The sequence below is a fragment of the Columba livia genome, chromosome 2 (assembly GCF_036013475.1).
Source record: "Columba livia isolate bColLiv1 breed racing homer chromosome 2, bColLiv1.pat.W.v2, whole genome shotgun sequence".
NCBI classification, from domain to species: Eukaryota; Metazoa; Chordata; class Aves; order Columbiformes; family Columbidae; genus Columba; species Columba livia.
In genome coordinates, this window is record NC_088603.1 from 90,040,481 (window position 1) to 90,053,076 (window position 12,596).

General features: G+C 41.0%; 1 protein-coding gene across 15 annotated transcripts in view; it reads right to left on the bottom strand.

Annotated features, from left to right (window-relative positions):
- COBL (cordon-bleu WH2 repeat protein) overlaps positions 1 to 12,596 on the bottom strand; it is a 176,290-nt gene that overhangs the window by 107,478 nt on the left and 56,216 nt on the right. For all 15 annotated transcript variants that reach the window (XM_065052786.1, XM_065052791.1, XM_065052792.1 and 12 more), the window contains 2 exons: positions 1,294 to 1,504; positions 302 to 530 (listed from right to left, as the gene is read on the bottom strand). In XM_065052786.1, coding sequence (XP_064908858.1) covers positions 302 to 530; positions 1,294 to 1,504 — 440 coding nt within the window. The remainder of the gene's footprint in view (positions 1 to 301; positions 531 to 1,293; positions 1,505 to 12,596) is intronic.

Sequence of the window (12,596 nt, forward strand, 5' to 3'; positions counted from 1 at the left end):
TCCAGGAGGTAGCAAAGCTCCTCCTTTGGCCTTGCCCCAGGACAGCCTGCGACCCACCAGGAGCCAGCCCAGCCTGGCACGGCGCCCAAGAGCGGCCAGGGACGGCTGGGCACGCTGCTGTCCTGGCTGCCGCTCTGGGCACAGCTCTCTGAACAAACCCGCACTGCTCTGCAGTCTGAGATGTCACTCTGCTTTTCCAGCTGGGCCCCAAAGGAACGAGAGCACAAGTGCTTTTAAGCTGCCCATAATTTTGTTGGCATGTAATCTAACCGTGCAGCGACCGCCTTCAGTCTCAGCTCACCTCTTTTTCTGTCCCACGCATACAGCTCCTTGATCCCCAGCTCCTCCAAGGACTTGGTAAGCTCCAGCTCCTCCCCAGTGATGCCATCTCGCAGAAGAACAATGTGCTCTTGACTGACTTCACACTTCTCACAAATAGCTGGGATAATGCTGTGGAGAGGCACCTCTGGACTAACTCGAACCACAGCTTTCTGCGTTTTCAGGTAGTTCACAACCAGCCTCACAGATTTCTGCAAAAAACAAACACAAACTCTCAGCCCTCACTCCATGATAGCTAGTCTCTCTTACAATGAGAAAGACACTGCGGACTGCTACATCGTCTATACTCCTCCCAGGCAAACTTACCCAACATGCATACTATTGCAAAAAATATTATTAAAAAAAAATATTATTAAAAACCTCAGAATTCCCTTGTCACTAAGGAGACATTTACAAGAACATGCAAATATGGACAAGGAATCAGAAGCAGATGTAATTTGTGAATGTTTAGAAGTACCAATCTGAAAGGCGTGACAGTATAATTAGCTATAGTGATTAAAAAAAATAATCAGCAAACGCATTTGGAAAATGGTTACTTCTGAATCTTGTCAATACTGTGAAACACTGTTATTAACTATCAGTCTTCTCCCATATCTTCAATAAAGATGGTAAACCAAATACCACCAAAACCCTACCTATCTCCACACAATCCCATGACCCTAATTTCAAGCACTACAGCAAATTTCTGTCACCTTGGCCTTCAACTGAGGGTTCTTTATAAGATCAGATTTCCATCTATCCAACCACATGCAAGGTAACATTTTATCTAAATACTGGAGTCCAGACCGGCACCTGCCAGTCTGCACACAAATCAGTTAAGCTAGTAAAGCAGGTTATAGTCAATCTCAAGCCTTTCCCATCTGGTTTCAAGATGCAAAGGTTGGAAGAACTGCTTGAAATCACAGGAACACAATGATGCTTCACGGCATCATTTTAGCCCTACAGAGCACCAACCTCAGGGGCCCTTGGCAGAGGTCGCTTTATCTTCTCTTCGGGAACCTTCTCTTTCAGAAGTACTGTCTGTACGTCCAGTGCTCCTATTAAAGTGTTTGGCTTGTAACTCAGAGGCTGTTGAGTTCCTGAAGACTTCAGTTCAAGACTGTGTTGGGATGGATTTAAGCGATACTGGCTGCATAAATCAACCAACAGATCCATCACAGCTTTACTGCAAGGAAGAAGACATTCACCATTAGCATGAGAAAAAACAGTCGCTAAAAATTTACCTTGCTGTTAACATGGGGAAAAAAAAAAACAGTACAAGCTGTGGATGTGTCAGTAGTTAGCCATCTTTGGGAGGGAACAGTGCTAATGCTTTGAAATGCCAAACAGATCAGATAAAATGTTAGTAATTAAATATATTCCCACTTCAGTGTGTGTTCATGAGCTGGAAATTAACTGTTCACTATGAGGCAGACAACAGTGCCAATAATCATAGAATCATAGAATCATTTCAGTTGGAAGAGACCCTCAGGATCATTAAGTCCAACCATAACCTGACTTAACTCTGGTACTAAACCATGTCCCTAAGAACACTGTCTAAATGCCTTTTAAACACCTCCAGGGATGGTGACTCAACCACTTCCCTGGGCAGCCTGTTCCAATGCCTGACAACCCTTTATTTGAAGAATTTTTTCCTAATATTCAATTTAAACCTGGCACAACTTGAGGCTATTTCCTCTCATCCTATCACTTGCTACTTGAGATAAGAAACCAACACCCTCCATGCTACAACCTCCTTTCAGGTAGTTGTGGACAGCGATAAGATCTCCCCTCAGCCTCCAGCACCTCAATGTTCTTCTTATGATGAGGGGCCCAAAACTGAACACAGGATTCAAGGTGGGGCCTCACCAGTGTGGAGTACAGTGGCACAATCACTTCTCTAGTCCTGCTGGCCACACTATTCCTGATAAAAGCCAGGATGCTGTTGGCCTTTATGGCCACCTGGGCACACTACTGGCTGATACTCAGCCAGCTGTCAATCAACACCCCCAGATCCAGATAGCACTAAGAAACATAAGCCAAGAACAGAAAAAGTACATCCTGTCTGTTAAATCCATACATTAAATTCTCCAATTCATACTCTGTTTTTCAACACAAAGACAAGATATAAATAAATGATGCACTCATGGTATGATTTAAAACATCACCTAATGCAACTGAAGATGGAACATTTAAATGTGGAACAACAGGCAGATGGGAATATTTTTTCCAGCTTACAGCTTCAAGTTTCCTCCCTTCTATCCATTTGACATCAGCAATATTTCCAAGTACAAGAGATCCCTTGCCCTTTTTTTTTTTTTTTGGTGGGGATACTAACCCTGTATGAAAACATCTGGTTTCAAGTATTCTCTTACTGCAGATGTGATTCTTAAACCATGAGGTTAAAATAATCAGTCACTGCCCCTCTTATTCCATGCCTCTGCATGGACGTATTCTGTTTTGTGTCAATAACTCAACATGTACTAGAGCTTGATTCTGCCAGACACAGCAGATATGAACTGTGTTCCTCCACACTCCAGAAATTCTCTTCAACCAAGGTATTGAAGAGCTCTTTGTTTTCAATGTTCCTCCCTAAAATTCCATCCAGGATCAGAGAAAACAAGTTTATAAAAACTGGTTATGTTTCTGAAAAGTTTTGGGTTTATAAACCAGTATCTACCATCAACAAAACAACATAAGTTGAAAAAAATAACCATCAGTACCTGAAACCTGTAATATACATGGAGTCTTTTTCTTCTAGCAGAAGTGAAAGCAAGTGCATAGAATATGTATTTGCCAAATGAACTGGCATCTCTTCTAGCACGTAAACTGGAAAAACTGTATACAGATTCAAAATGCAAGCAATTTCAAATAAAATAAAATCCTTCAAAGTTTATTAGCTAACAGCATTACATCCATAGCTCAAGAACTTTGGGAACCAACTGTGTGGTTGGATGATCATCTTCTATGTATACACTGTTGTCCAACAAGTGGAAAACATACATAGGTGACAGCTCTTCCTACACAAGAGAGTAGAAAGGACCTTCTTTACAGTAACCTATTTCAAGTTTAACCGAGTTACGCAGCATGAGCTGAAAAAGTGGCAAATGTGGAAAATTTGAAATAGGTGATTGCGTTGAAAAGAGTACACAGTGAGAAGGTGATGATTGGAGATCAAACAAGGAGAACAGATGCCATTAATATGTATTGGAGGCTTCAGCAAAATAGAGCATTGTGGTAATTGCTAACCTAGAGCGAATCTAAATAGAAATGTGTAGTATCTAAAACTGAAACTGTATCAGGTCATTTCATCATGACATATTCTGGCACTGTGTCCAAGTTGCAAAGGTCTGTTTTCCACAACCAGTTCAAATTTACATGTAACATGCCGCAAACCAACAGAAACGTTTACATCTACTAAGTCCAAACTACAGGAGAAGCCCAGCTACAGTGATATTTACATGAATATTCATTATGTTGTGCAGCAGCAAGCATTTAAGGAAGCGTCAGTCTGCCTGATACAGATCTCAGCTTGTCTGTTTACAGACATAGGTCTTTTAAAGGGAAATTTGCATCTGTTTTTTCCCCTCAGCCTTATTACTATTGTTTCAGAGAAAAGCAAATAACCTGGCAGAACCTCAGTAGATGGTGTTCTAGGTGCTAGACATTTCTCTTTGAAGTAGAACACTAACATATTTCCATAGTGCATAATATTGTCATAATTCATTCCAATTTGGACAGTTATCTTACCTCATGTAAACTATTTCATTAAAAACATTTTAAAAAAAAGAACAGCACTTGAAAAAGGACTTTTTAATGACATAGTTCGTCAAAAGAACGGTTTGTGATTCTGTGCACCTTCCCATGAAATTATGAAATATGTCCAGCAAGCAACAGCACCACCATTGCAACAAGAATCCACACCAGCCATCTCAGAAAATAGGTTGCAGACAATTACGCAAGTTAAACGAATTTGTCTGGACAATGAACAACTTAAAAACCCAGGCAGGTTATTGTTGATAACAGAGCAGGTACGTGTTCAATATAACACTTCAGTAAGTCTGTAACATCCTGTCCTGAGTCATGCTGCTCAGAAAACACAATTTTTCCATGAAAAGCATCCCCAGGCCCATCTGTACCATTTACAAGCACAAATTAAGCAGTCTGTCCAAAGTTTTTGAAACAGCTTCAAGCGAATAGTATGCTCTTCCCAAACCTAAAGTTGGGAAAATAATCTCCACAAAACTTCAAAAGGATTAAAAAAAAATAGGAAGAATTCTGCGATGAATTCTACAAACAAAATTCAAAATTCACGTGTTTCCAGAGAAGAAAAAGAGCTGGGAAGTCCGTGCAACGAAGTTACTCTTACATCAGATTTCAATTTCACAAACTTGAAAAGTTTTGCTTCGAAACTGTAATAAAGATCAGCTTTACTTTAAATGGGAGTTTTATTTAAAGTAACTCCACGCATATGCCACACACAGAAGAAAGCCATTAAACACAGCAAGAGAATGGTGCTGAGCCACCTACTAATCCAGACCAACTCTTCTTTCTGACCTTGGCTGAATATGGCTCTAGGATGATAGAGTCAGCCCTTCCTTTGCTTCTATCTCATTCCAGACATATCTGCACTTTATTTTAACCTGATTTAGAGACCTGGCAGAGAGCATAATTTACTTTCAATTCAGGCAGGTTTGATCATAAAGGATTAAATCTAAAGCTAAAAATGAAGTGAAACGTCTCCCGTCTTTCCAACTACTCAGCCAAGAAACACATTGCTTTCTTATTTTACTAAGATGTTGCTGAAATTTTGGGTGGAGAGACCAAACACTATGTGACAGATGCCAAACACAGACAACTGATGAACAAATACTACAGCACAGAAATAAAACTGGAGGATGAACACAATCTAACATTCAGAGAAGACAGTCCAGACAATTATCCTTAGCAAAGGAAAGTACTTAGCTCTGTCCTGATACTCTTATTACTAAGTTGTTTGACATTTAACACCAATTCTGAACAGTAAAAAAATAACTACTTTGTCAGCAATGTTTATCAGGCTGAAGTCCTGGTCAAGTTTATTGTGTCAGACCACTTGAATCCTGCTGTTCACCAGTAAAATGCAGCAAAGATCTATAGTTTAAGAGGCAGAAAACAACTGAGTTGATCTGGGTGTGGCTTGGCCTCATCTTGGATCACACAGAGAAATCCATTTTAAACTATAGCCTTGTACATCTAGGAAATAAATGGGCAGGATAAAGTTGTACTCTATCAAATGGCATTGACTTGACTATTACCTTCTACTTTCATGCTACAAATGCACATAAAAAAAATCTCAAACTGGAGGAAAGAATCTTCTTTATTTAGAGCAATGCCAAACACTCGTTAGGAATCTAAAGACACAACTGATTGGAAAAGAAAAGCAGTAGTGTAAAGAGGGTGACCTCAAGTCTCTGACATGTTGACTATCTGCATTTAAAAACAGAAAACAGCATTATTATTTTCTCATGCTCTGAAGCACAGCATGCATTTTATGAAAGTACTCATTTTCCTACACAACCAGAAAAGTATACACTAAATAGCAAACTGCATCAAAAGAAGTACAGGAAGCATGATAAACAGATATTTATAAATGCTTTCTATTTCTTTCCTTATTTTGCTAACGCATATTTGGCTCTTTATTTCCATAATTGAGCAAGTCCACAGAAGGAACATCAAGATGACACACAAGAAGAGGCAGAGGATTGGGTTTGTTGAACCTTAAGATGAGAAGCGTGAAGGGAAATTTGTTGCTGTCTGTAAGTACCAACCTGCAGGGTTACAGAGCCACACTCTTCTTGGTGGTGAACAGCAAGAGGACAACAGACAAGTGCCAACATAGGAAATTTCAGTTAGGTACTGGGAAACATTTTTTTTTCACCACAAGGATGGTCAAGCCCTGGAACAGAGAGGTTGGAAACCTCCTCCCTGGAGGTATTCAAACTTGCCTGGAGACAGCCCTGAGCAACCTGCTCTTGTGAGACCTGCTCTGAGCAGGGAGTTAAAGCAGGAATTTACAGTGGCCCCTCTCCAACATAAATTATTCTGAAAATTATTCTAGTTTGTTTGTTTTTTTTTAAAGCCTACAATGAGCTACTGTAGTCTTGACCTGACGCCTATTTAGTATTTAGTTAAGCTCATTTTTAACCGTTTCGCTGTATGTGCCCTGTTTATCTTCTTCTAACAACACCTCTCATGTTTTGCCAACCTGGTCTAATTTTACACCTTCAGTCTTTCTTGAGACACAGTTTTGTATGTTGAGCTCACAATTAATATAACTTAAGAGTCTTTTACTGAGAACTATGTGAGAATATTCCTTTTGTGATGACATTAGCTTTATGCTCTGCACTGAGCTCTGTTCGCCAGTATTTGCAAAACATGACTACAGCTTCAGCTAGTTTATTATTTGTTCTAGTATTCTGCTCTCTCTGCATCACCTGGACAAGAGAATTTATGTAACATGTAATTCTTCATGGAAAGGGTTGTTGGGCATTGGAACGGCTGCCCAGGGAAGTGATGGAGTCACTTAGACAAGGTTCTTAGGGACATGGTTTAGTGCTAGAGTCAGGTTATGGTTGGACTCAATGATCCTGAGGGTCTCTTCCAACCGAAATGATTCTATGATTCTATGTAAGATAACAGCAGGAATAACTGCTGTTCAGGCTACTCTTCTGCATTTTGGTCATCCATGTGCTGACTACTCCAAACCAAATATCATTTTAGCTTCAAACATCCCAGTTTTTCTGCAATGTATTTCAAATACTACTGACTTCTCAAGCTGCTCACACTAACTGTCTGTATCTTTGTTAATCAGGAAATCTTCCTCATTGTCACTCGGTGTGAATGGAGACAGATGCATGATCCATTTATTTACAGGTTACGCACTGAAAGTATTACCTGTGAGAATCACAAAAAGAAAAGGTTTCTGGTAACTCCTGAGAGCTTTTCCACTTATTTTCTTTTTAAACGTCTAGCCATTGCCTCTATCAGACCTGCTAACAGTTTGTGTGGATCTGCTACAGATCTATATGAATTAAATAAGAAAGTGGCCAATGCTCTGCCCATCCTTTCAGCACATCAGTTAGTGCTCGTACAACAGTAGAAATATAAATTAGTTGTGGGGTATCCTATAATCCTTTTCAGGGGGAGAAGGCTAACAGTTTTTCCTTAACACTTTTACATGTGTTACAGTAGAGTTGATAGGGACCAATTATTTCAAAAAAGAAAACTGTTTTCTAATACCATTCTATTGCTGCACACACTTCCTAAGGACTCAACTTTGTTCTAAAATCTGCATTACATATTTTCAAAATCTTGAATAAATTGTGTGTTACAAGATGGCAATAAACTCTTTAAGAGTTTGTCACCTTGAGTTAATTTCTATTAATAAATATACTTTAAAATTCCAGATTCCAAGAAAATAATTTAAAATAGCACACACTTTCTTTTTTTCATTGAACTATCTTTCAAGACAATGAGAATTTTTTGCCCTCTTATAGGGCAAATTTTTTTGCCCTCTAATATACTTCTAGGAAGTTTCTATATAGAGAACAAAGTAAAATTAACAACATGCTGTTGTGCTTACATACAACAAACAAATTGAACGAGATAATTTTGACTTTTAACTTGGTTCATTTACAATAACCTTAAGTGATGCTGATTAACTAGAATAGTTACATTTTCAAACATCCTCTAGTGTACTTCACTGCACTGTGAACTGCAGAAATTGCAGAATCAGTTTTCATTATGATGATGTCCCGGGCAAGGTTTTGTAAATTTTTTCTGCAAGAGAAAAGCTACATCACCAGGGTACCCAAAAGCAGATTTTGCAGAACGCAGTTTTAAGATGGCAGCGAAAATACTGAAGATTTATAGCAGTATAAACAACGGCAGAATTTTTCTGAAATGTCTTTCTATTTTATCACCATAGATAAAAAGAGTGAACAGGGAAAATAATTTATTACCTGCACTGGCTCCCATACTTCCTTCAAACTAAAAGAAACACATTTGTTTTAAATCCAGTATCTTCACCATTAAATGTTTACCTCTGTGTATCATTGTACCTCGCAGCTGTCCAGTTTGCAATGTCAAAACAATGCAAAAAGACTAAGCAGCTTGTGCTTTCACCCAAACCTCGAGTCTTAAGGCAGTTCATCCCCTAAAACTTTCCACTGCTCTCAACTTGTTTTTTTAATTCCACATCCTTAAAAATGTAACCAGAAAATTTCACCTTCCAGTGGTCAGAAAGAACAGCAGCACATGCCAAGTCTGTTCAGAGACTGATGCCCTGTAAGGCAGGGCGCATTACAGGGTATTCCTTATTTCATAACTTGTTAGGATTATTTATTCCCCTCAGTTTCCATAATCTTCAATTTCCCACAACTGGCCACCCACAACCTCTGCGCTGACAACTATTCAAGATTTTAAATGTACTTGAGCTAAAGTTCACAGTGGAAGCAAAATAATTGGCAGCACAGAGGTAAGCCTATTTGGGCTGCCTTGTTGTGGAAGGACATTGCTGCTTGACTAGAGAACCCGACTGTAAAAGTTCGTCATGTAGATGCTCATGTGCCTAAAAGTCGAGCCACTGAGGAACATTGAAACAACCAGCAAGCAGATCAGGCTGCTAAGATTAAAGTAGCTGAGGTGGATTTGGACTTGCAACATAAAGGTGAACTTCTAGCTCGGTGGGCCCATGATGCTTCAGGCCATCAAGGACGGGATGCAACAGCTAAATGGGCTCATGACCGAGGGGTGGACCTAACCATGGACACAGTGCCTGACGTTTGTTACTCACTCTCCACCCCAAGTGTTCAAGATAGCCCTGAGGGAGAACACCTACTACCTAGGTTAGGCACTGGTGATACTCAGATTAGCACAAGCAGGAATTTAATTGCTGCCTAAATCAGGGGCCTAGACCTGTCACACAGTCAATAGAGAAAACTGGGCATCTTCACAGAACAGTGACGAGAACTAATTGGTTGGGTAGAGTGCTTAATATAGGTGATATAAATAACCCCACAAAAATGTCTAAGGTTTAATTTTTGACATTTCTTTCAGGTTTTAGTCTACAAACTAAAGTCTCTAATAAAATGCTCAGGCTCCGTGTCTGTGATAGCAATGGTAGTGATAATAAACATCTGTGTGAGAGACAGAATATTTATTGTACAGGGATCTTCCATTTATTCTCTGCTCCTGTAGCTTGTACATTCTTCAAAAGGTCACATTAAACTACCAGTCTTGTAGTACTTTTGGAGTGTTTGGTTTGGTGGGGTTTTTTAAATTTGTTTGTTGTGTTTTGGTTTTTGGGTTTTTGGAGGGTGGGGTTTTTTTGTTGGTTTGTTTGGTTTTGTTTTGTTTTTGGAGGGAAAATATTTTCTAACTATATGGCAATTACGTACCTCTCTATACAAAATGCTACCTGAAGATCAGCCTCTTGTCAGCTCCCAGGTGGATTGTGTTTGCCACTGAAATATCAACTTTCTATGAGATCTAATGACCAATGAGTTTCATGTCCTGTTCTATTTTCCAGGTCTATTCTCTTCTGTCTCTCATTAAGTCCAAATTTCCCCATAAAAACTCGATCACTAAATATGTAACTTGAGAGCTCTGATAAGCACTGCTTTCCTTTAAAATCTTTACCATCAGTTTGGCTCTGGGGTTGACCCACACAAGTTGCACTTGTCTCCTGAGAATGGCTAAGAGAGCACTAATTTCTACAAGAAAAGTAGGGGGAAAAATGAAGCACCAGACACTACACACTGCTGTATACATCCTCCTCAGCCATCAAAATACACAGTCAAAATAGACTAATATATCAGACCAAGAAGAGTAGTTCTACAGGAATGCAGGCTAACTACTGCAAACCCCAAATACAAAATAAACAGAGGCCCTGACTTATCAACAGGCATCTACATAATGTTCCTGATCTGGTATCATCACTTTCTACTGTTTCTTGACCACTACTGACCACAATATTGTTTTCTACAGTTTCATCATACTATTGAATATATTTTAAAACTCTTCCAAATAATTTCTTAAAGTAAAAAGTCTTCCTCTTTCAAAACAGTTCCCACAGAGACAATGAAGACCAGGAAAAGGTCCCATGGTGAAGAATTTCATCTCAAAAATGCCTTTCCAGTATCATTTGCCCTTGATTGTACCTAGTGACAAGGACAACCTCTCCTCTTGTAGAAACAAACAATACACGTTCACATAGAAAAGGCTTCCTAAATACCAGCAGATGCTTTGCTGTCTACACAACAGCAATATATTTATGCAGGCAAGTTCTTAGAATCATAGAATAGTTTCGGTTGGAAGGGACCTTCAAAAGCCATCTAGTCCAACTCCCCTGCAACGAGCAGGGACATCTTCAACTAGATCAGGTTGCTCAGAGTCCTGTCCAGCCTGGCCTTGAACTTTTCTAGGGATGGAGCATCTACCACCTCTCTGGGCAACCTGTTCCAGTATTTTACCACTCTCATTGTAAAAAAATTCTTCCTCTTGTCTAGTCGGAATCTCCGCTCCTTTAGTTTAACACCATCACTCCTTGTCCTGTCACAAGAGGCCCTGCTAAAAAGTCTGACCCCACCTTTCTTACAGGCCACAATAAGGTATCCCCAGAGCCTTCTCCAGGCTGAACAACCCCAACTTTCTCAGCTTTTCCTCACAGGAGAGGTGTTCCAGCCCTCTCATCATTTTTGTGGCCTCCACTGGCACCTCTCCAACAGGTCCATGTCTTTCCTGTACTGAGGGCTCTAGAGCTGGATGCAGGACTCCAGGTGGGGTCTAACCAGAGCAGAGTAGAGGGGCAGAATCACCTCCCTTGACATGCTGGTCACACTTCTTTGATGCAGTCCAAGATACAATTGGCCTTCTGGGCTGCAAACGTACATTGCCAGCTCATATCCAATCCACCAGTATCCCTAAATCCTTCTCCACAGGGCTGCTCTCAATCCCTTCATCTCAATCCCAGCCTGTATTGATACCAGGGGTTGCCCTGACCCAGGTGCAGGACCTTGCATTGGCCTTGTTGAATGAACCTCATAAGGTTTCATAACCTCTCTTCTTGAGCTCGTCCAGGTCCCTCTGGATGGCACCCCATCCCTCAGGCACGTAAACCGTACTACTCAGCTTGGTGCCATCAACAAACTTGTGGCAGGTGTACATGACCCTACTGTCTATTTCACTGATGATACTAAACAGTACTGGTCCCAGCATGGACCCCTGAGAGACACCACTTGTCACCAGTGTCCATCCAGACATTGTGCCATTGACCACCACTCTCTGGGTGCAACCATCCAGCCAGTTCCTCATCCACCAAACAGTGCACCCATCAAACCCATACATGTCCGATTTAGAGAGAAAGATGTTGTGGGGCACCATGTTCAAGGCTACAGAAATCCAGACAGACAACATCCCTAGCCCTTCCTTTGTCCACTGATGTAGCTACTCCATTGTAGAAGGCCACCAGTTTGGTCAGGCAGGACTTGCCCTTGGTGAAGACATGCTGCCTGTTCTCAAATCACCTCTCTGTTCTCCATGTGCCTTAACAGAACTTCTGGGAGGATCTGTTCCATGATCTGCCCAGGCAGAGAGGTGAGGCTGACAGCTCAGTAGTTCCCAGGGTCCTCCCTTCTATCCTTCTTAAAAATGGGTGTGATGTTTCCCTTTTTACAGTCACCAGGGACTTCCCCTGACTGCCATGACTTCTCAAATACCATGGAAAGTGGCTTGGCTACTACATCAGCCTATTACCTTTGGACTCTGGGATGCATCTCATCACATCCCGTGGATTTACAGATGTTCAGGTTTCTTAAGCAGTCATGAACCTGATCCTCATAGTCAGAGGGACTTTGCTCCCCAGTCCCTGTCTTGCAGTTCATTTTCCACTCAAGAGGTGTGGGAAGAGAGCTTGCCAGCAAAGACTGAGGCAAAGAAGTTGTTGAGAACCTCAGCCTTCTCCTCGTCCATTGTTACCGGTTTACCAGTCTTGCTCATCAGAGGGATTATGCTTCCTTTGACCTTCCTTTTCTGGTTTACATACCTGTAGAAGCCCTTCTTGTTATTCTTCGTGTCCCTTGCCAAGTTCAGCTCCAGCTGCACTTCAGCCTTCCTGACTCCGTCTCCGCACAACCGGGCAGCGTCCCTGTGCTCTTCCCAGGACACCTGTCCCTGCTTCCACTGCCTGTGCATCTCCTTCTTGACCTTCAGTTTGATCAGCAGATCTTGACTCTGCC